The sequence below is a fragment of the Silurus aristotelis genome (assembly GCF_946808225.1).
Source record: "Silurus aristotelis genome assembly, chromosome: 17".
NCBI lineage: Eukaryota > Metazoa > Chordata > Actinopteri > Siluriformes > Siluridae > Silurus > Silurus aristotelis.
Genome location: NC_139590.1, coordinates 10,493,346 through 10,513,780, shown reverse-complemented (window position 1 = coordinate 10,513,780; position 20,435 = coordinate 10,493,346). Strand labels below are relative to the sequence as shown.

At 38.8% G+C, this 20,435-nt stretch overlaps 2 protein-coding genes across 2 annotated transcripts; one reads left to right on the top strand and one right to left on the bottom strand.

The window, feature by feature from the left end:
- Nucleotides 1–4,728: 4,728 nt before the first annotated feature.
- LOC310739611 (kelch-like protein 24) lies at nt 4,729–14,214 on the top strand. Its single transcript, XM_083565661.1, has 11 exons — nt 4,729–4,950; nt 5,544–5,830; nt 5,940–6,266; nt 7,949–8,092; nt 8,430–8,616; nt 8,743–8,889; nt 9,928–10,056; nt 10,154–10,330; nt 10,413–10,559; nt 11,429–11,594; nt 13,291–14,214. The coding sequence occupies exons 2-11, from the start codon at nt 5,561–5,563 to the stop codon at nt 13,460–13,462; spliced, it is 1,866 nt and encodes a 621-aa protein (XP_083421787.1). The 5' UTR covers nt 4,729–4,950; nt 5,544–5,560; the 3' UTR covers nt 13,463–14,214.
- A 1,077-nt stretch (nt 14,215–15,291) lies between these two features.
- On the bottom strand, nt 15,292–17,511 carry LOC310740424 (NHP2-like protein 1). Its single transcript, XM_083567103.1, has 3 exons — nt 17,320–17,511; nt 16,839–16,959; nt 15,292–15,822 (listed from the first exon to the last, which is right to left on the bottom strand). Exons 1-3 carry the CDS (start codon nt 17,320–17,322, stop codon nt 15,560–15,562), a joined length of 387 nt encoding a protein of 128 aa, XP_083423229.1. The 5' UTR covers nt 17,323–17,511; the 3' UTR covers nt 15,292–15,559.
- Nucleotides 17,512–20,435: the final 2,924 nt, after the last annotated feature.

The window sequence follows — 20,435 nt, the reverse complement described above, 5'->3', positions numbered from 1 at the left end:
GTTTTTTTTTGTTTTACATTTTTACTTATACTATACTCACTTTTTCTTTTTAGCTGACTTTTTTTTTTTATCAAAAGTTTACAATTGAGACAATTAAGGAGTTATGGAACTTGGTTCAGAGGTCAAAAGCTGGAGCTTTGCAGTGCTCTTATTTATATCCTATGACCTTCTGATCAAAAGTCCAAATCTGTAACCATCAAGTCACTTCAGCTATCTAATATGAAATGTGTACCTAATAAACTGGCCAGTGAGCCTAGATACACAACTAGTTATACAATGATAGAATAGTGAGGGTTGTTAGTTTAATGCCAAAAGTAACTTTTAAGTACTTAATATCTAAAACTGTTATAAACATGTATATCATTTGCTCTGTAGGTTTGCTAGTCATGTGCATGACTTCTTCTTCTTCTTCTTTCGGCTGCTCCCATTAGGGGTCGCCACAGCGGATCATTCGTCTCCATACCACCCTATCCTCTACATCTGCCTCTTTCACACCAACTACCTGCATGTCTTCCCTCACCACATCCATGAACCTCTTCCTTAGCCTTCCTCTTTTCCTCCTACCTGGTGGCTCCATCTTCAGCATTTTTCTACCAATATAATTCATGTCCCTCCTCTGCACATGTCCAAACCATCTCAATCTCGCCTCCCTCACCTTGTCACCAAAACATCCTACATGTGCTGTCCCTCTAATAAACTCATTTCTAATCTTGTCCATCCTCATCACTCCCAATGAAAACCTTAACATCTTCAGCTCTGCTACCTCCAGCTCCACCTCCTGTCTTTTACTCAATGCCACTGTCTCTAATCCATACAACATCGCAGGTCTCACCACAGTCCTATAAACTTTCCCTTTCATTCTTGCAGATACCCTACTATCACAAATCACTCCTGTCACTCTTCTCCACCCACTCCACCCTGCCTGCACTCTTTTTTCTTTACTTCTCTAACACACTCTCCATTACTTTGCACTGTTGACCCCAGGTACCTGAACTCCTCCACCTTCTCCACCTCTTCTCCCTGCAACCGCATCACTCCACTGCCCTCCCTCTCATTCACACACATGTACTCTGTCTTACTCCTACTGACTTTCATTCCCCTTCTCTCAAGCGCGTATCTCCACCTCTCCAGGCTCTTCTCAACCTGCTCTCTACTCTCACCACAAATCACAATATCATCTGCAAACATCATAGTCCAGGGAGACTCCCGTCTGACCTCGTCCGTCAACCTGTCCATCACCACTGCAAACAGGAAAGGGCTCAGGGCCGATCCTTGATGCAGTCCAACCTTCACCCTGAACCAGTCTGTCGTACCTACTGCACACTTCACTGCCATCACACTGTCCTCATACATGTCCTGCACCACCCTCACATACTTCTCTGACACACCTGACTTCCTCATACAATACCACAACTCCTCTCTCGGCACCCTGTCGTACGCTTTCTCTAAATCCACAAATACACAATGCAGCTCCTTCTGTCCTTCTCTATACTTCTCCATCAACATCCTCAAAGCAAATAAGGCTAATGTTGTTTAATTAACTACTGACTTAAGTAGGTAAGAGACTGACATAGGTTTTCATTGCAAATGAACAATTAAGGCAATTCTAAATCAACTGAGTCCATATGATTAATTCAGTACAGAGCATACAGGCTGGAAACGCTCATTTTTCCTGAAAATGTAAATATTTAAATGTATGCACAATTAAATTTCAATAACACTTAGATTCAATAACATAACATAACATTTAGATAAAAAAAATATTTAAATGCACTAATAATCTGTCATCTTATTTAGTTGGTTTTTTTTTGTTGTTGTTGTCAGTTGTTGTTCTTGTAGTGTACTTTTATGTAGCACCATGGTCCTGGAGGAATGTTTTTTTTCCACCCCTGGTGTACACAGGTCTAACCCTTTGTCCAAGGGTACACTTTGTGCTGCACGTTTTTGTATTATGCTTACTCCCAATGCACAAGTCAGGTCAAGTGGTAGATCAGGCATCTCTGCATCTCATGGTTGTGGGATGTTGTACTTAGTCAACAACTCATGCACATTTTTCACTGCCAGAGTCTTAATATTTATTAGCTGTACATATATCCACTTACAGTGAGGAAAATAAGTATTTGAACACCCTGCTATTTTGCAAGTTCTCCCACTTAGAAATCATGGAGGGGTCTGAAATTGTCATCGTAGGTGCATGTCCACTGTGAGAGACATAATCTAAAAAAAAAATCCAGAAATCACAATATATGATTTTTTAACTGTTTATTTGTGTGATACAGCTGCAAATAAGTATTTGAACACCTGTCTATAAGCTAGAATTCTGACCCTCAAAGACCTGTTAGTCTGCCTTTAAAATGTCCACCTCCACTACATTTATTATCCTAAATTAGATGCACCTGTTTGAGGTCATTAGCTGCATAAAGACACCTGTCCACCCCATACAATCAGTAAGAATCCAACTACTAACATGGCCAAGACCAAAGAGCTGTCCAAAGACACTAGAGACAAAATTGTACACCTCCACAAGGCTGGAAAGGGCTACGGGGAAATTGCCAAGCAGCTTGGTGAAAAAAGGTCCACTGTTGGAGCAATCATTAGAAAATGGAAGAAGCTAAACATGACTGTCAATCTCCCTCGGACTGGGGCTCCATGCAAGATCTCACCTCGTGGGGTCTCAATGATCCTGAGGAAGGTGAGAAATCCGCCCAGAACTACACGGGAGGAGCTGGTCAATGACCTGAAAAGAGCTGGGACCACCGTTTCCAAGGTTACTTTTGGTAATACACTAAGACGTCATGGTTTGAAATCATGCATGGCACAGAAGGTTCCCCTGCTTAAACCAGCACATGTCCAGGCATGTCTTAAGTTTGCCAATGAGTCATGGGAGAAAGTCATGTGGTCAGATGAGACCAAAATAGAACTTTTGGGTCATAATTCCACTAAACGTGTTTGGAGGAAGAAGAATGATGAGTACCACCCCAAGAACACCATCCCTACTGTGAAGCATGGGGGTGGTAGCATCATGCTTTGGGGGTGTTTTCTGCACATGGGACAGGGCGACTGCATTGTATTAAGGAGAGGATGACCGGGGCCATGTATTGCGAGATTTTGGGGAACAACCTCCTTCCCTCAGTTAGAGCATTGAAGATGGGTCGAAGCTGGGTCTTCCAACATGACAATGACCTGAAGCACACAGCCAGGATAACCAAGGAGTGGCTCTGTAAGAAGCATATCAAGGTTCTGACGTGGCCTAGCCAGTCTCCAGACCTAAACCCAATAGAGAATCTTTAGAGGGAGCTCAAACTCCTTGTTTCTCAGCGACAGGCCAGAAACCTGACTGATCTAGAGAAGATCTGTGTGGAGGAGTGGGCCAAAATCCCTCCTGCAGTGTGTGCAAACCTGGTGAAAAACTACAGGAAACGTTTGACCTCTGTAATTGCAAACAAAGGCTACTGTACCAAATATTACCATTGACTTTCTCAGGTGTTCAAATACTTATTTGCAGCTGTATCATACAAATAAATAGTTAAAAAATCATACATTGTGATTTCTGGATTTTTTTTTTTAGATTATGTCTCTCACAGTGGACATGCACCTACCATGACAATTTTAGACCCCTCCATGATTTCTAAGTGGGAGAACTTGCAAAATAGCCGGGTGTTCAAATACTTATTTTCCTCACTGTATATATTACATGCTGTATATATATTTGCATATTTATCTAAACTTTTCAATTTGTGCCATTTATACTATTTGCACTTCTGGTAGATGATAAACTGCATTTAATTGCTATGCAATGACAATAAAGTTTAATCAATCAATCATTCATTCAATCAATCTGTCCATCCATCCATCCATGTATGTATGTATGTATGTATGTATGTATGTATGTATGTATGTATGTATGTATGTATGTTGGGTGCCAATAATACTCAGCAGAAGTGTTTTTTGGTATTGACAGCAGAGGACTGGGTCCAAGTGGCGATGACAACACCAAGTTTAACTGAATGGAAGATAGAAAGGTCTGACAATCTACTGTATTCTGCCATGCAACTATCCACATGAGTCAACACTGACTTGACAGCACTTGGCACCCTCAAATATTTCAGAAATCAGTTTTTATTGTAAAAAGAAATTCGATTAAAGTTAAAAGTACATAAAAGTACATTCCAATTGGCTTGATGAGGCGTAGTCATAGCTGTTTTTAGTTATTTTTACCCGGTATAGCGCCACCAAATGGTCAAGTTCCGCGTTTTTTTTTTTTTTTGATCAAAGATTGACCTCTACCGAGGTTAAAAATACGGTATCTCATTCCGATCAAGAGCTATAGCCATTTTTGTGAAAATTAGAAAGAGTCAAAAGTAAAAAAATAAAATAAAAAGTTATTGATTGGTACTATCTAGGGAACATTTCTGCACTGGTTTGGGTCTGATCGGGCAAAAAACTAGGATTAGTTCTCAAAAGTATACATATAAGTATATACAACTTTTTTCACAAAATGTGTGAAATTATGTTTGTTTTTTGTTTAGTTTTTTTTTTACTGTAGCGCCCCCCTTTGGCCAATTGGGTTGATACTTTGTCAACCTTTCCCCAAATTGAGCTCTACCATCTGTCCAAGTCTCTAGACCTCATGGTTTGGTCTGCACGATAATAATAATAATAATAATAAAAAAAATAATAAAAAAAAAAAAAATAATAATAATAATAATCCATATAATTACAGTAGAGTTTCTGCACTACGTGCTTAACCCCTTAATAAATGAAAACTGGAGGAGTAGTATTGAAAACAGGAACTTCCCGAGCCACATGAGGCGCTGTGGAGTCACTTGTGTTTACACCGCGCCGCGTTCTGCTATCGGCGAAGAAGAAATGGCGTCACGACTCACAAACAGTCCGAGGTCTACAAATGAAGAATTTATTCTGGTTTGCTGAATAAACAATGGTTTTCAGGTGAGGTTTTACGACGTCATGTATTTGTATATTAAAAAGTTGCGGGTTTTGTATATTAAAACGAATGTTTTTAACCTTACGTGACTGGGGAGCTGTTAATAAACGTTAACACCCCCTTATCGGGATCAGTAGAGGACCAAAGTACCTTTTACTACAAAACCAGACATTTAGGATTCATTTTATACATCAGTTTAAAACTAAACCCAGTATTTAAATGTAGGTTAACAACTGAAAAACAAGTCATTTGTTTTTTATTTATTTATTATAAAACCACATCATTTCCTACAGGCGAATTTCAGCTGTTACATAGGGACACATTCTACCGCTCTAATGCAGTCAATGAGTACAGGCCTTGTGTGTGTGTGTGTGTGTGTGTGTGTGTGTGTGTGTGTGTGTGTGTGTGTGTGTGTGTGTGTGTGTATATATGTGTATATATATATATGACATTTCCATTGATTAGCATTAAAAAGGTAATACAGACTTTGTAGAACATTACAGGCAGTAACATTATTTAGACGTGACTACTAGTTTTTGTTGATAATTAATATTGCACAACACATTTCTATGTTCCATGACAAGTTTCTCTTTTGCAGATTGAAATAGTAAGATTATGGAAATCATGGCTGCAAATATGTTAACTAGCTCCCCTGCTCTGGCCTTGCTGCCCCCATTACCGTGTTTGGCGGAACCCAGGCCCCAACTCGAGACGATGGACAGCGAAGACTATGTGTTTGTCGAGCCTAGACATCCCAACAAGGTGTTGGAAGGCTTAAACAGCCTGAGGCTTAACAATGCCTTCTGTGATGTAACGCTGTGCTGTGGGGGGCAGGAGTTCCCCTGTCATCGTATTGTCCTTGCCTCCTTCAGCTCCTACTTCCAGGTAAGGTGCCGTCACTTGAGAGTAAAGTGATTCTTTGCATTGGTGGTTGGTGCTGAATGAAGTTTTTTTTTATGCAGACTGATAGGAATTTTCCCCCCAAATTTCATAGGCGATGTTTTCCACTGACCTGATGGAGTCACGACAGGAGCGAGTCGCCATCAATGGCGTGGAGCCCCAGATGATCGGCATGCTCGTCATCTACGCCTACACTGCAGAGGTGGTGATCTCCAAGGCTAACGTACAGGCCCTTCTGGCCGCAGCCAACCTGCTGGACGTCATGGCAGTCCGTGAGGCCTGCTGCAGGTACATGGAGCGGCAGATGGACGAGATCAACTGCGTAGGCATCCACTGCTTTGCCGAGGCACACTCGTGTAAAGAGCTGGAGCGTTGCAGCATGGAGTACATCCAGCAGCATTTCGGCACTGTGTGTAAACAGGTGGGGCAAGAGTCTTGTTTACTTGCTTCTTTTTTGACAACCCTGAAATTAGCTCACCTCCCAATCCAAAACAAATACATAAATCTGCTCTTTTCAAATAAAAACTCATAATTGGTATTTAATCACACTCATGCAGTGGATTAAAAAAAACAAAGAACCCACAATCGTCATTTCAATAAAAGTGCAGGTAATTCTGCAGGTAGCAGGGGGCTGTAAAAATGTATATTTAAAGTAAAAAAAATAAAATAATAAATTGTATGTAATTTTGTTAATTTTGTCATTTTATGTAATTTGCACAAGAGCTAGTTGTCAGCAGAGATGATGCATTTATACCTGATATTAAATCTTTTAAAAATCAGTTTTATTTGTTAAGCGCTTTTAACAATGGATATTGTCCCAAAGCAGCTTTACAGAGATAAAGGGGTTATGCTATTGGAATGTATAAGTTTGATGCCTATAATATTGCTCCTTATAAGTTTATTCCTAATGAGCAAGCCAGTGGTGACCGTAACCAGATAAATGCCCTAAAATGGTATGTGGAAGAATCTGGATGATGCTGAATGTCCTTTTATTATAGTTCCATCATCATTGAGGTGTACTCAGGAGGATAACGGGTTTGGGAGTATTGTTCTGGCAACAGTTATGCACTTTTTTATTCATCAACCATCATTTTTATTATTGTTAAGTTTGTTTTTGGGAGTATTGTTATTGCAGCGTCTGCCTAATTGTTGTCTTATGACTGTTCTGGGCACCATCAGTTTGTTTAGGTTTTTGAAGGATTTTGACCTTGGATAATAAAAATATGTTCCCAATGACAGACGTTAAACTGGTTAAAACCTTCATGATGTTATAGTTTAGACCAGTGGCCATGGCGATTAATGTCAGACAATATTTTTACGGACCGGCGTTTCAGGTGTGGGGGATAAATACAACAAAATAAAATGATACGACCGGCATAAAAACTGTTATTTTTTAAATATAATAACAATCGTGAATCCACTGTGTTGTTGTTTGTTCATTTTGCTAGCTTGGGGGTTTTAGATTAGCGGTAATGTATTATGTGTTACCAGCCGGAGAAGTCCCTTTTAAGAAGGTAACGGATAGAGGTAAGACATGTGACCGAGGCATCTTGACATGCATTCAGAGTGAGTCATAGACAGATGTGGCGGAGAAAATCCGGTCATTTTCCAAAATTAAACATCGTTCAGAATCAGATAATAAATAAAACAGAAATAATGTAAGTTATTCTTTAGAAAGAAGTTATATTCTTTCCATGTGGCCTGGTACCAACTGACCCCTGCACGGGTGCAGGTCTGCAGTCCGGGGATTGGGGACCACTGATTTAAACTAATGTTGTTCCCACATCTCATCATGCTGGTGTAGGAGAGGCTAATTACAGTAGTGTCTTTGTCACATGTAAAGAAATTTTGTTCAGAAAACAACTTTTAAGTGCGAGTCACAGAGTTTTGATGATGTTTTTGTTACAACAATCTTCTGTTAACTCTGAATTTTTTTTTTTATTTAGTACTTTTTCTGTAACATTACATTTTTGTGAAAAGTGAATGTTTTGCTAATCAAACACTAATACAAAAGCCAAAAAAAGTGTACTATTATGTAGGTACGAAAAACATCCTTGGAATGTTGATCTGTGACCATTTTGGTATGTGTCACGCTTCATACAGGAGGAGTTCCTGTCCCTGTGTGCCGATAAATTGACTGAGATTATTTCCAGTGATCATCTCAACGTGCCACAGGAGGAGACGGTGTTTGAGGCAGCCATGCTCTGGGTGGAGAAGTGTGCTTCTCGGAGACAGAGCTTTGAAAAGGTAGGATAGAGAGAATTTCTGTTTTTTTTTTTGCAGTAATGGGAACAAAGTGGAACAAATACAGAATTATGTTAAGACCTTCGAGCTCAATTTAATCAGGCAGCCATGTGAGAACAGATTAAGCAAGCATTGCTTATTATGATGATGTTAGTCTGTGCAAGGTCATCTACTCCATGCTAGCTATGAGCTTGGTTTTGCTCACCCACACACACACACACACACACACACACACACACACACACACACACAACCCTACACAATACAACCTGCAGTGAAATGCTTGCTTTCGGCTGCTTGTAATATAATAACTCTAATATTGTTTATATTTGTTTGCAAGGTTCTGGAACACATCCGGCTGCCTCTGATCAGCCCCTATTACATCCATGACGTGATCGAGTCTTTGGATGTAGTAAAGGAGTCCCGGAAATGCCAGGAACTGATCTCTGAAGCCAAAGACTATTTACTGCTTCAGGACCGCAGAGGAGAGCTTTACAGCCCCAGATCTCGACCTCGCAGGGCCATGGGTATAACAAACACACCTTCCTCGACTGATAGATAAACACATACTTTATCTGTAGAGCTGCAGTAGAGTGGTATTTACTGCATTAGTATTGATTTGCAGCTGTTTGACACCTTTATCTCTGTGACAGGCACAGCTGAGGTTATAGTGACAGTGGGAGGGGAGGATGATAAAGTCGTGCTCAGAAGTGTGGAGAGCTTTGACCCCATGACCAGCCAGTGGAAAAGCCTAGCTTGCCTGCCCTTTGCTGTGAGCAAGCATGGATTAGTGGTGTCAGGTGTGTACATAGTCACGCGCTTCTTTGTTTTCTTTTTTTCCCCCTTTTATTCTTGTTACTGTGTAGTTTTTCAGTATTCACGCTTAAGCTTTGCAAATCATCATTCTATTTGCGGTAGAAATAACCTCCAAATGTATTCGAATTAGCTTTAAATTTCAGGTGTGATCATGCAAATAATCTTGTGATCATTTTATATTTATATATATATATATATATATATATATATATATATATATAATGAGCCAATTTCTCAATGATCAGTTGCTGCTGTTGAAGCCAAATGTTTACATTGTTTTTATTTGTTCTAAAGACACCAGATAAAATATTTTCCCATTCCCTTCCATTAACACAGCAATTTTTTGTTTTTCTTATTTATTTATTTTTATTATATTTTAATAAAATAATAAGAGCTACTTAATGTAATCACCTGTAAATCAAATGTTTTGCAATCATAGTTTATTAATTTAGTTTAATAAACAGACATAAAAAAACAAATGTAAAATTTTTACGATAAATTTTTTGAATGTTGCTGAAAACCTGTGCACCTCAATGTTCTGTATCCTGAGATGCTTTTCTGTAAACCACGGCATAAGAGTTACTGTTGTCGTTACTGTCAGCTCAATACAATTTGGCCATTCTCTTCTGAGCTCTCTTATAACAAGTGACTTTTGCCAGCAGGACTGCCACTTCCTCTGCAACCGACCTGCCTGTCATCACCGACCATGTCAATGAGCTCAGATTTTTCCCCCATGCTGAAGTTTGCTCACTTTATTTGTATCTGCATTGTTTTAACATTGTGCTGTTGCTTGCATTAATTAATTACACAATTGCATACATTAAAGTGTATAAAATGTGTATGTAATTAGATACTAATCTATATCAAGTAGCAAATGTGATGCATGTAAGACTTGTTTGTTTCTCCCATCACACTTCAATGTTAGATTAAAGAAAGTACATTTATCTATGCATTAATATCACGCTTAACTGTCTTTTTAACTTTAGAAGTACTGTGAGCTGTCTGTTCTGTGTGTGGAGCAGGTTCCATGCTATATCTGGCGGGTGGTGAATTCCCAGACGGCTCAGCCAGCAGAGAGATGTGGCGCTACGACCCTTGCTTTGATTCATGGTTGGAGATGGCTCCCATGAATGTAGCTAGATCAGAGCTAGGTGAGCACTTCATGCAGAAGCTGTTATATTATGTAGCACCCAGCAGTCAGGTCATTGGTTAATTTCATTGTGCTTCAAATGCTCTGGCTCCTTGCAGGTCTAGTGATGCTAGACGGATACGTGTTTGCAGTGGGAGGCTGGGAGGGCCGCTCGCGCCTTGACTCAGTTGAGTGCTACAATCCACACACTAATACATGGCAGTTCATGGAGTCGGTTAAAATGGCTGTCACCAGTCCTGCTGTGGTTGCACTGGATGGACTGCTTTACGTCACAGGTAGCATTCACGTGGCTGTGGATTGGGCATTGAGAAGAAAAGATGTCCAGACTACTATACCAATCTCTGATCTTGCTCTTAGGTGGTGCAGTTCTTGAAGACGGAGATGGAACAGACCTTGCCCAAGTTTACAACCCTAAAACACATATATGGACAGAAGTGGCTCCAATGCAGATCGCCCGCTCAGGGTCTGCAGCCTGTACTTTGAAGGGCAAAATCTATGTTATAGGTAAAATGAGCATTTGAAAGCTACTTATATGCCATTTTGCCAAATGTTTATGGACACCTGACCATCACATGCATGTGTGCTTGTTGAACATCTTATTCCAGATTTATTCCTTCTTGGCTGTTTTCAGTTTTCTGGCAAGGCTTTCCTTTAGAATCATGTTAATGGGGATTTATTCATTCAGCAACAAAAGCATTAATGACCACATTTTCAGGGACCTTTTGTGCATTGTCCTGCTGGAATTGTAATGTTTCAGAGTGCAGAGACATTCTATGCAGTGATGTAAATACAAGCTTGTGACAACACTTTGGGGAAGAATAACATTTGGGTGTTGCTAGTCAGGTGTCCACAAACGTTTAACACTGTACGAGGTGGTATCAAAAAGTTTCAAATCTATTTTTGTAACACACCAACAAATGGCAGCACAAGGCTGCATGCGCAGTCACAGGGAGCACCGACTTTAATAAGTCAATGCACCAAAAGACGTCCTGTGTACCTTGGGAGTTGTGCAGCTGGTGCTATTCTGTACCACGTCTGCGATTTTATCACGGGCAGCAAGTTAGAACAAAGAGCAAACGTGAAATTCTGTGTGAAACTGGGCAAATCTGCCCCGTTTGACATGATTTAGCAAATTTACAACGATGCTGCACCGAGAATTCATCCACTGGGCAGGCCATCAATAGCGATTTCTACTGCCAGCTTTTAAAGTGTCTGAGGGATGACTTTTTCCGAAACCGAACAGACCTGTGGCACGTAGTTTGAATGTTTTTAATGCCACCTAATAATGTACCATGAGTTTGACAAAGGTTCAATATTATGCTACATACTATTTGGAATTGCTTTTTCATGTGTGTGTGTTGTTTTTTGATAAGGTGGATGGCACGCCTCCACAGAGAACACAGATAAAGTTGAATGCTATGACCCAAAGAGCAACAAGTGGACTATGTGTGCACCAATGAAGGAGCGACGTTATCGGCCCGGAGTGGCGGTTGTGGATGGGAAGATCTATGTGTTAGGAGGAGAGGAAGGCTGGGACAGGTGAGATATAATGCCATCCTTGTTCTTTCTCATATTCTGTTCATCTCTATTATTTGACAAGATGAAGCGCATGTTTTATAGCTGAGAGATTTTGAACTGCAGTCTACAAATGCAGGCTCTTCTATTCTGAATAACTCGCACAGCAGCAGCAAAGGTGCTGTGCTGTAAATCAGCTTGGATGGATGGATGGATGGAGGGATGGATGGATTGTTGCCAGTTATTTTTCAGAGGACAGTAAATCTGCACTGCTATACACACTGCACACTGACTACTCTAAACTATATCCAAGTTTTATTTCTATAGTCTTGTCCCTTGAGAACACTGATACTATATATAGGTCAGTGTTATGTTAACATTATTTGGTATAGGACTGCACTGTTACTGACTTTATATTTATCACTTGCTGTAAATATGCCATATATTTATCTGCAATTTTGCACGACTGCTACATTTTTGCACTTCTCGTAGATGCCAAACTGCATTTCGTTGCTGTGTACCTGTACTATGCAATGACAATAAAGATCTATCTATCTATCTATCTATCTATCTATCTATCTCTATCTATCTATCTATCTATCTATCTATCGGTAAAAATTTTACTAGTCTTAGTTCACTTTCAATTTGAATGTGAAAATGTAGTCTATTTCTGCTATTTAGTTTTTCTACCATCCTAAGAATTCTAGCTCTGGTGCCAAACTTAACCATAACGGAAACATCAGAGCCCCAAGCATGTCCTGATGGATTTTTTTTTAGATCAGTTCAATTCATTTTTATTTGTATAGAGCAACAGTTGATGTCCCGTAGCAGCTTTACGTATATAAAGAAGTTCTAAAATTGTAATCTATATGTTAGTGCTGATAAGTTTAGTCCCTATATGTGTATTTCTAATGAGCAAGCCAGTGGTGACCGTGGCAAGAAAAAACTCCCTGAGATGAAATGAGGAAGAAACATTGAAAAGAATCTACATTTTACATTTATATCATTTAGCAGATGCTTTTATACAAAGCGACATACAAAAGTAATTTTCTGATCAATCTGATGAATATTGATGAATCTGATGAACGATGAATCTGGAAAGGCGTGTTTATGGAATAAGGCGGTAAACAAGGTGGGCAGCACTGTGGTTGAATTCTGGCAAGTTGGGTTTTAACCAACTTGATTACTAGAATAATGTACTTTGACCTATAAGATTAGAGTTGGAATAAAATCTTTTAGGCTCTTAGAATCGGGAAACATATGAAAGGTAAGTACAGGGAGTCCCTGAGTAACGATGGAAATGCGTTTCAATGACCCCATTTTAACTTGAATATATCGTCAAGACATGGCCTAGCCTACACACGAGTCTTAAAGAATGGTGATCAGTATGGGGTAATGTACTGCAATTTGTTAATAATTTATCCAATTACAGTACATAATTAAGCAAAACAGAGCAACTTGCAGCAGGCACTTATGCCCGCTAGTTCGCAAATGAAAGGCAAAGCATACTGCTGCGAGCGAAACTTAATATTTGTGCAATTTTGTTGTATCGCTTTCATCATTTCCAGTTTGAAAAATCGTAATTCAAACCATCGTAAATTTAGGACCATCTGTGGGTTTTTTTGCCCATGTGAAAAGCTTCTCCTGTTCTGTCAGATCTTGGTTGTTTCATATATTGATCGTTGTTTCTGTCCTAATCTGTTTCAATACCCTATTTCAGGTATCATGACACAATTGAGCGGTACTGTGACGAGACCGACAGCTGGGAAATTGTAGGCGAAATGCCAACAAGTCGTAGCTGGCTCAGCTGTGTGTCTCTTCATATGAGAAAAGAATCTCACGCCGACCTACACCCCGGCACTGTCACAGAGACAGAGTTTCCTGTGGACTGATGGCATCTGGGTAATGATGTGCATTAAGCTTCACACTCCGTGTGCCTCCCACACCTGGTAAACACTGCTGCCTGCGTGTGTGTGAGAGCAGGCCAGGAGAGAGGACTGCTGTTGGTGTTCGCTGGATGTAGCTTTCAGTTTGTCAAGGACACGCTAGCAAAGTGACCGGTCTAATGAAACTACTCGTGTACCGATATTGTGGAGTCAAATGGTTCCCGTGAATGGATAAGTATAATGTGTAGCACAGTCTTGTGTACATCATCTCCCTGAATGTGTGAAAACATGGATACAGGGTACTTTGTGAGCTCTAAGCACTTCACGATGGAAAAATAGTGATATGGTCACTCCTCACCCCCAATAGTCACTATTGTGAAATATTTTTCTATTGTATTTTGGTGGATCTTCGAATTTATTAGGTTTGTTTGTTAGACATTGTGTAAAAAGTGGGTTATCTGTGTTATTTTGCAGCCACGCTCTAGTAGTGATGAGGTTTTACAACAGCCATCCGATAGATAGATTAGAGCAGCTGTGTTAAAACCACTACAGTTGTTTGCTCTACTTTTCAAAACTTTTCAGTCAGTCACTGTTCTAAATTAACACTTCACTACATCATGGGGCCATATTTATAAAAAAGTACATGTAAAACCTAAATTTGCTGTGTCAGGAGAAATTTGTGAACCTGTGCAAGTCCTACACTTTCAGTCTAAATTTAATGTACATTGTGTTGTAGCATTAAACGATGGTCCAGAAAACTCGTGTCTCTCAATGGAAAAAAACAAACAATTTTAACATTGGTTTATAAAATTTAGTTTGAAATCCATTATGATGGTACAGAAATGAAAGTATCAAGAAAACAATCCTTTCTATTAGTTTAGAGTGCAGCTGATTTGGGGAATATAGCTTGAGTTGTATTTTTTGGGTACATAACTATCGTACCAACTGATGCCACAAGTCGTGTGGCCTGTGTTAAAATCAGGCAGTTCCTCATTTTGTAATATAGAATAAAATAGAAGAGCCCTTATTTGTCACATATCCATTACAGCACAGTGAAATTCTTTCTTTCCATATCCCAGCTTGCTCAGAAGCTGGGGTCAGAGTGCAGGGTCAGTGCAGGGTCATGATATGGAGCACATGGGGTTAATTAGTGGCACGTAATCCACTACCACAGCAAACCAAAGTTCCTCTAGGACAGGTTTCTTATAGCAATAGGAATTCCTTTAGCTTCTTCTCAATTATTTTAAAAGACGTCCCAAGCTAAAGGTTTTCTAACAAATCAGGGGATGCTTTTGTCCATATGATGCCAATTTGTTTTTTAAATACTCCCTGAATGTAGCTAAGAACGCTTTGCACCTTTAGAAATTGCCAGGGTTTGAATTATAGCGAGTGTTTCATATCATTCTGCACTTCATACAGGAGTCTACTAGTGTTATCATTTATTACTTACAAATATCAATCGTCCTCTTTTTAAACATGAACCCTTTTATAATACGAATACTGTTCCCTAATATAGGTAAAGCATATTAGTGTAACCACTTGCCTCCCCCCCCCCCCCAATGCTTTCAAAAGGCCCCTGCTGCATCCACAGGACTCCTGATATTTCAACATGCACCATGAAGACTGGCTATAAAAACTGCTCCATACAGTCAGGGGAAAGGCTTCAGTATGCTTTCATTTGCAATCCCTGCTTTTTGTAGCCCCATAGATACTTATATTTGTTAGTGATGAATTATGTTGCTCTTTATGAACAATTATTCTGGAGAAAAATTTGTTGTGGATTGCCGTTGTACCACAATACTGTAAATACAGAACTCTAAAGAAACGTCACAGGATTTAAAGTAACTTCACTCTGTCGGTGAACATTTTTATTGCAAGCATGTAAAATAGTTTCTGCAGAATATGTTCATATGGATCAGCATTTTGATAAAAAAAAATAGTATAGGAACTGGCAATGTATACATTATTTTAACGTGAATAGTACACGTAAGAGAAGGAAATTCAAGCATATCTGAATTGAATCATGACAAACATTTCTCCAAAAAAAAAAAAAAAAAAAAAAAAAAACCCTTGTTCAAAACGTATCTAGTTCCCAGAGTCAAATCAGACCAACAGTCTCTCAATGGCCATCTGCACAGACTGGATCTGAGGCTTCAGCTGTGAACCCTCTTTTATAGTGACTGAGGTGGCGATTACAGGCCGGGACACTCCACACGCTCGGCCCAAGGCCTGCTTGGAGCGCACAAACACATACGGGACGTTCTTATCTTCACACAGCAGCGGCAAATGTAGAATGATCTCCAGTGGCTCTGCATCAGCAGCCATCACTATGAATTCAGAGATCCCACGATTGAGAGTTTTGGTGGCTGAACAAGAGAAAGAAAAGGAAATCAGTACAACATGGGGATTAGCATTCAAATTAAACTCATCTGGTTATTTATACATGGAATTACAGGTAATTTCCTTAACATTCATATTTGTTTTTTCTATTTTGACAGACAAAATACTGTTCCCAAAATCTTTTTTTTTTCTTCAAGGTTACAGTGAATCAACCTTCTGCAAATGTTCCTGTAGCATTATTTCACAATCTCACAAAAAAAAAAAAAAAAAAAAGTTAAAAAGGCAATATTTTCCAAACACAAATGTTCCTGGAACATTCTGGAAACAATTTCTTATGAGAAGTTCACCAAAGGCTCTATTGAATTTCTTTTGTATGTAAACCATGCATTTACATTAGAAGTGCAGTACGTTTACTTTACAAATAGAAAACAAAAGGGAATTCCACACATTTCATGAAAAAGAAATGCAAACCTGTATCCTGCAATGCCAATAATAAAGTCGGCTGCAGATAGAAACGTTTATTCAAATCTAGTATGAAATACATATTGAAAATATTTTCCAATGGCAAAAAATGACATTTGGAAAACCTTTGAAAAATAAGAAGCAGCTTCATGTATCTCAGTAGACGTCAATTGATAGCTGTATTAGGCATTGAACTCTACTGTACAATAGACTGCAGTGTACTGTAGGTTTTAAGGAGCTAGAGCCTTCACATAAAACTATTTAATAAGCAGATTACAGAGTAATGATTTCTGTTTTAAAGTATTAGGGAATCATAACAAAAAGAAGTATAGCAACTTTCACTTGAACACAAAACAGTTATCAAGTCTGATTTTTGGCTCTTCACAGAAAAATAAAGTCTGAGTTCCTCTGGTATAGTTACAACAACGTTCCCATAACCATCCTGAGTCACTACAAGATTCCTGGAGGACATTCCTCGAGCTACTGCGGGCTGCAAATCGGTTCAGATGATTTTAAAGGCACATGAATGTAGAAGTATCACTAGCCATTAGTAGAGCACTTCCTCTGATCATCTTCTTACCTTCATTAGCTCCTTTCCGCAGTTGTTTATAATTGGATGCTTGTTGTACCAAATCCAGGATGGTTTTAGTTAAAGTGGCGTCAGCCAGAGGATACGCCTTTGGGTTAACTTCTGGTTCAGTCTGAAAATAATAATAATAAATATTGATGGAAATAAGAATATGCAGAATTTTACCGGTCGTTTATTAACATGGAGCGATAATTCTGAGTGAAAAGAGCGGCTTTCGAGAGCACGTGGGTGATGGTCACATGCTAACAGCACTGATACAAGCTAATTAAAAAAAAACATGGCGTCACCCACGTTCACTTAAACAATCCAATAATAATAATTATTAATACATTGATCGGGTATAAACGTGACTTTCCTAATAACTGCTTTACTCTGTAACTAGTTCAGTGCCGCACAGCACGCTAGCAGATTAGCCTCCCGGCCGTAGACATATCAAAGCACACATGCAGGAAAGAAAAGCGCCCTCGCTAACCATTCTTCCTGATTACGAATAAAACGTCTTCGGATGCACGGTATAGTCGTCCTCTCGGCGTGTGCTTCACGGAGGACAAAGAACCAATTTCTAATTTCACTACTGATAATGTAGAAACGTGCCGCTGTGATTATTCCACACCGTATCACACTTAACCGCGCTGCACTTCTTCTTCTTCTGTGTCGCGTTTTCTAATACGTGTTTCACTGAGGGGGCTGGCCATCTAGCGGAGCTCCCCTGTATTGCACTGCATATAATGACAACTTTCATTTTTTACAGTAAACCTGGTTTAAAATAGAATACGAATAGTAATAGAATGAATTGTGTCAACGAAATAGAAAAAATACGAGGAGAAAGAAACAAAACCTTTCTTTTGTGATGTTTTCTAATATACTATATTTAAATAACATAGGCAGGCAGATAGATAGATAGATAGATAGATAGATAGATAGATAGATAGATAGATAGATAGATAGATAGATAGATAGATAGATAGATAGATAGATAGATAGATAGATAGATAGATAGTCTCCCCTTAGGCGTTTAACATGTAGTTCTAGGTTTAAACACTGGGTGTCGCTATAATTTCGTCTAAATTCTGCCAGCTCTCGTTTTTCACCTTTCAACGCAAAACCTGTGAAAAGTATTACCAAGACATACATAATAAATATCGATATTTTAGTATATTTCTGTTTGACAATAGCGAGCCTGGGTTATGGGTTAATAGATTAACAGCGAATATATAGAAAAACTTTATAAAAAATTCTGGAGAATTACGATGATATAGAAGGACTGCACTGATTCTCTTATATTTGTTTATTCATCTTGAGTTGGCACTCTATCCTGTTTAAAGTGGTAGTGGATCTTGGGGCCATTGGGTGAGGCAGGGGCCAACAATGAAACAGACTGTATCTTCATATGTACACATTTGCACACACATTTAGATCTACAGGCTATTTAGTGCAGTAGATCCACCTCCTGGCAAGTCCTTTGGAATATAAAAGAAGACCGGAAAACCTGTAGGAAACCCACGCAGATGCATGAAGAACATGTAAAACTCTCAACAATCAGTAACCAAAGCTAATGTTCGAACTGGTGATTGTGGTGCTGTGAGGAAGCAATGCTACCATGCACACTATGTGTTTCTTGCAATAGTTTAATGTAATAAGGAACTCTTTTCATTTCACTTTACAACTCAAGTAACCTTCTGGCGTGTTATTATTGTGCACAGATGGAAGGCAAATGTCATTTTAATTATACATTATTACATTACACCTGTGTTTAAAAAAGCACATATTGCTAGATTTGGGCTTATTGTAGTGAGGGTTATGTTTTCAGTTGAATCTGGTCTTGAAATGAAATCTAATTCAGCCCTCTTTGGGCTTCTCCAACCATCTGTTAAAATCTGGATTAATCTAGATTAAACCAGTTTCTGAACTACACGACTTCAGTAAGGAATCTGTGTCAGAGCTGTCATCAAAATCCACTACTCATCTTACCACATTAAGTGCCCCAAGCTCCAAAATCCAAACTTTTACATATAAAATGCACAATTCTGTTGTGTTTTTCCCAACCACCAAAGAACGTCTGCATTTCGTATCTGTCAAAGAAACTAAAATAAAGCTTTTTTTTTGTGGTCACTTGATCTCATATTGTTGCCTTGTGATATCTGTTATAACACAAAAAATTCCTCTCAGTGCAGCCTGTTGTTAGGCTGCAGCATGATGTCATCATGGGAACATATGGTCTACACTGTGGCTTTTCCATGTAATGAGTTGTGAGTGTTTGTTTGAACATGTGTGTTCTGCTTCATAACACTTAATCTATGTTTATAGTGGAATTTAAAAGAGGAAAATGTGGCTAATGCCTTCTCACACATCCAAGGACAGACTTTTTACAATGTGGTGGTCAGGTTAGACATAATGACAAGATAGAGATAGTGACTTTGTTTTGATTTTTACATATAACATTTTTGGATTTGTTTTGCCCTAAAGTATGTTCTAGGACACGTATTTACTATCTAGAAAGCTAGAAAGGTATTATAGCGACCATAACATTAGCCTACAACTTAAGAAATAATATATGATTCCAAACTCAACATTATTAGCTATTAGTTTGTAGTAGTTTGTAATGAAAAAAATAAAACAAATACAAAGCACAACACAACACAACACTCTTGTTCAGTGTGGTCATTCATGCCAGGAAAGTTCATCCTGCATTAGCCAGCTAGACTAGCTTGCTCCTTGCTATTATACAGTGAGGAAATGTTTGTACAATGATGAAATTAAAGGATCTCTGGGTCAAATTTCCCAGAGATATTATTATTTTTATTAAGTGTATGAAAGAATAAAAAGAGGTGTGCAATAATAGGATAGCTTTAATCCTAAAGTGGCACTTTCTTAAGTGGTTTAATTTTCTTATACCATAGCAATTTGCCTAAGATCACAATAAATCCCAATAACAGCTTAAAATGGAAGTCTTTGTTATTATCAGTTAGGTTAATCAGTTATCAGATTATCAGTTCTCAGCAGCTATAAATGGTCGTTTAACCTCTTTTTTTTTCTTTGAAAAGTATACACACAGTGAAGACAATGTAATACTTCAACGAGTTATACAAATTATTTGCTATGCACTTATGTATATTTGGGATTGGACCAACCATCAGAGAGCATTGCTGCTACGAACTAATGCATATTTTATACATCATATACAATACGTTATAATATACATTATACTGCTTTCTCTTCTATAGCACAGGACATTTATAGCAGAGTAGTGATGAAGTTATTTGGAGTGAGTACATGAATAGCCTTTTGTGATTAGTCACTGTGCCACATTAATAACCTCTAATAACCCTAGTCTAGTCTTTTCCTGGATGTTTTTTTTTTAGTCTGCAGTGCTATTCCATTACTTTTAAAATGTTCTGTGTATGTACATGAGACGTGCATATCAAATGTCATTGTATGGCGTCTTTCCAGATCTGCAGTGAAGTCTCGATGTCCATACAGTACACCGGCTGAACCTTATCCTTCCTGCTGTAATTTGACCTCCAAGTCCACTAAGGAGCTGATACGGCCTGTGGCCAGTGCTGTTCGTCTCGGACTTGAGCTTGTAGT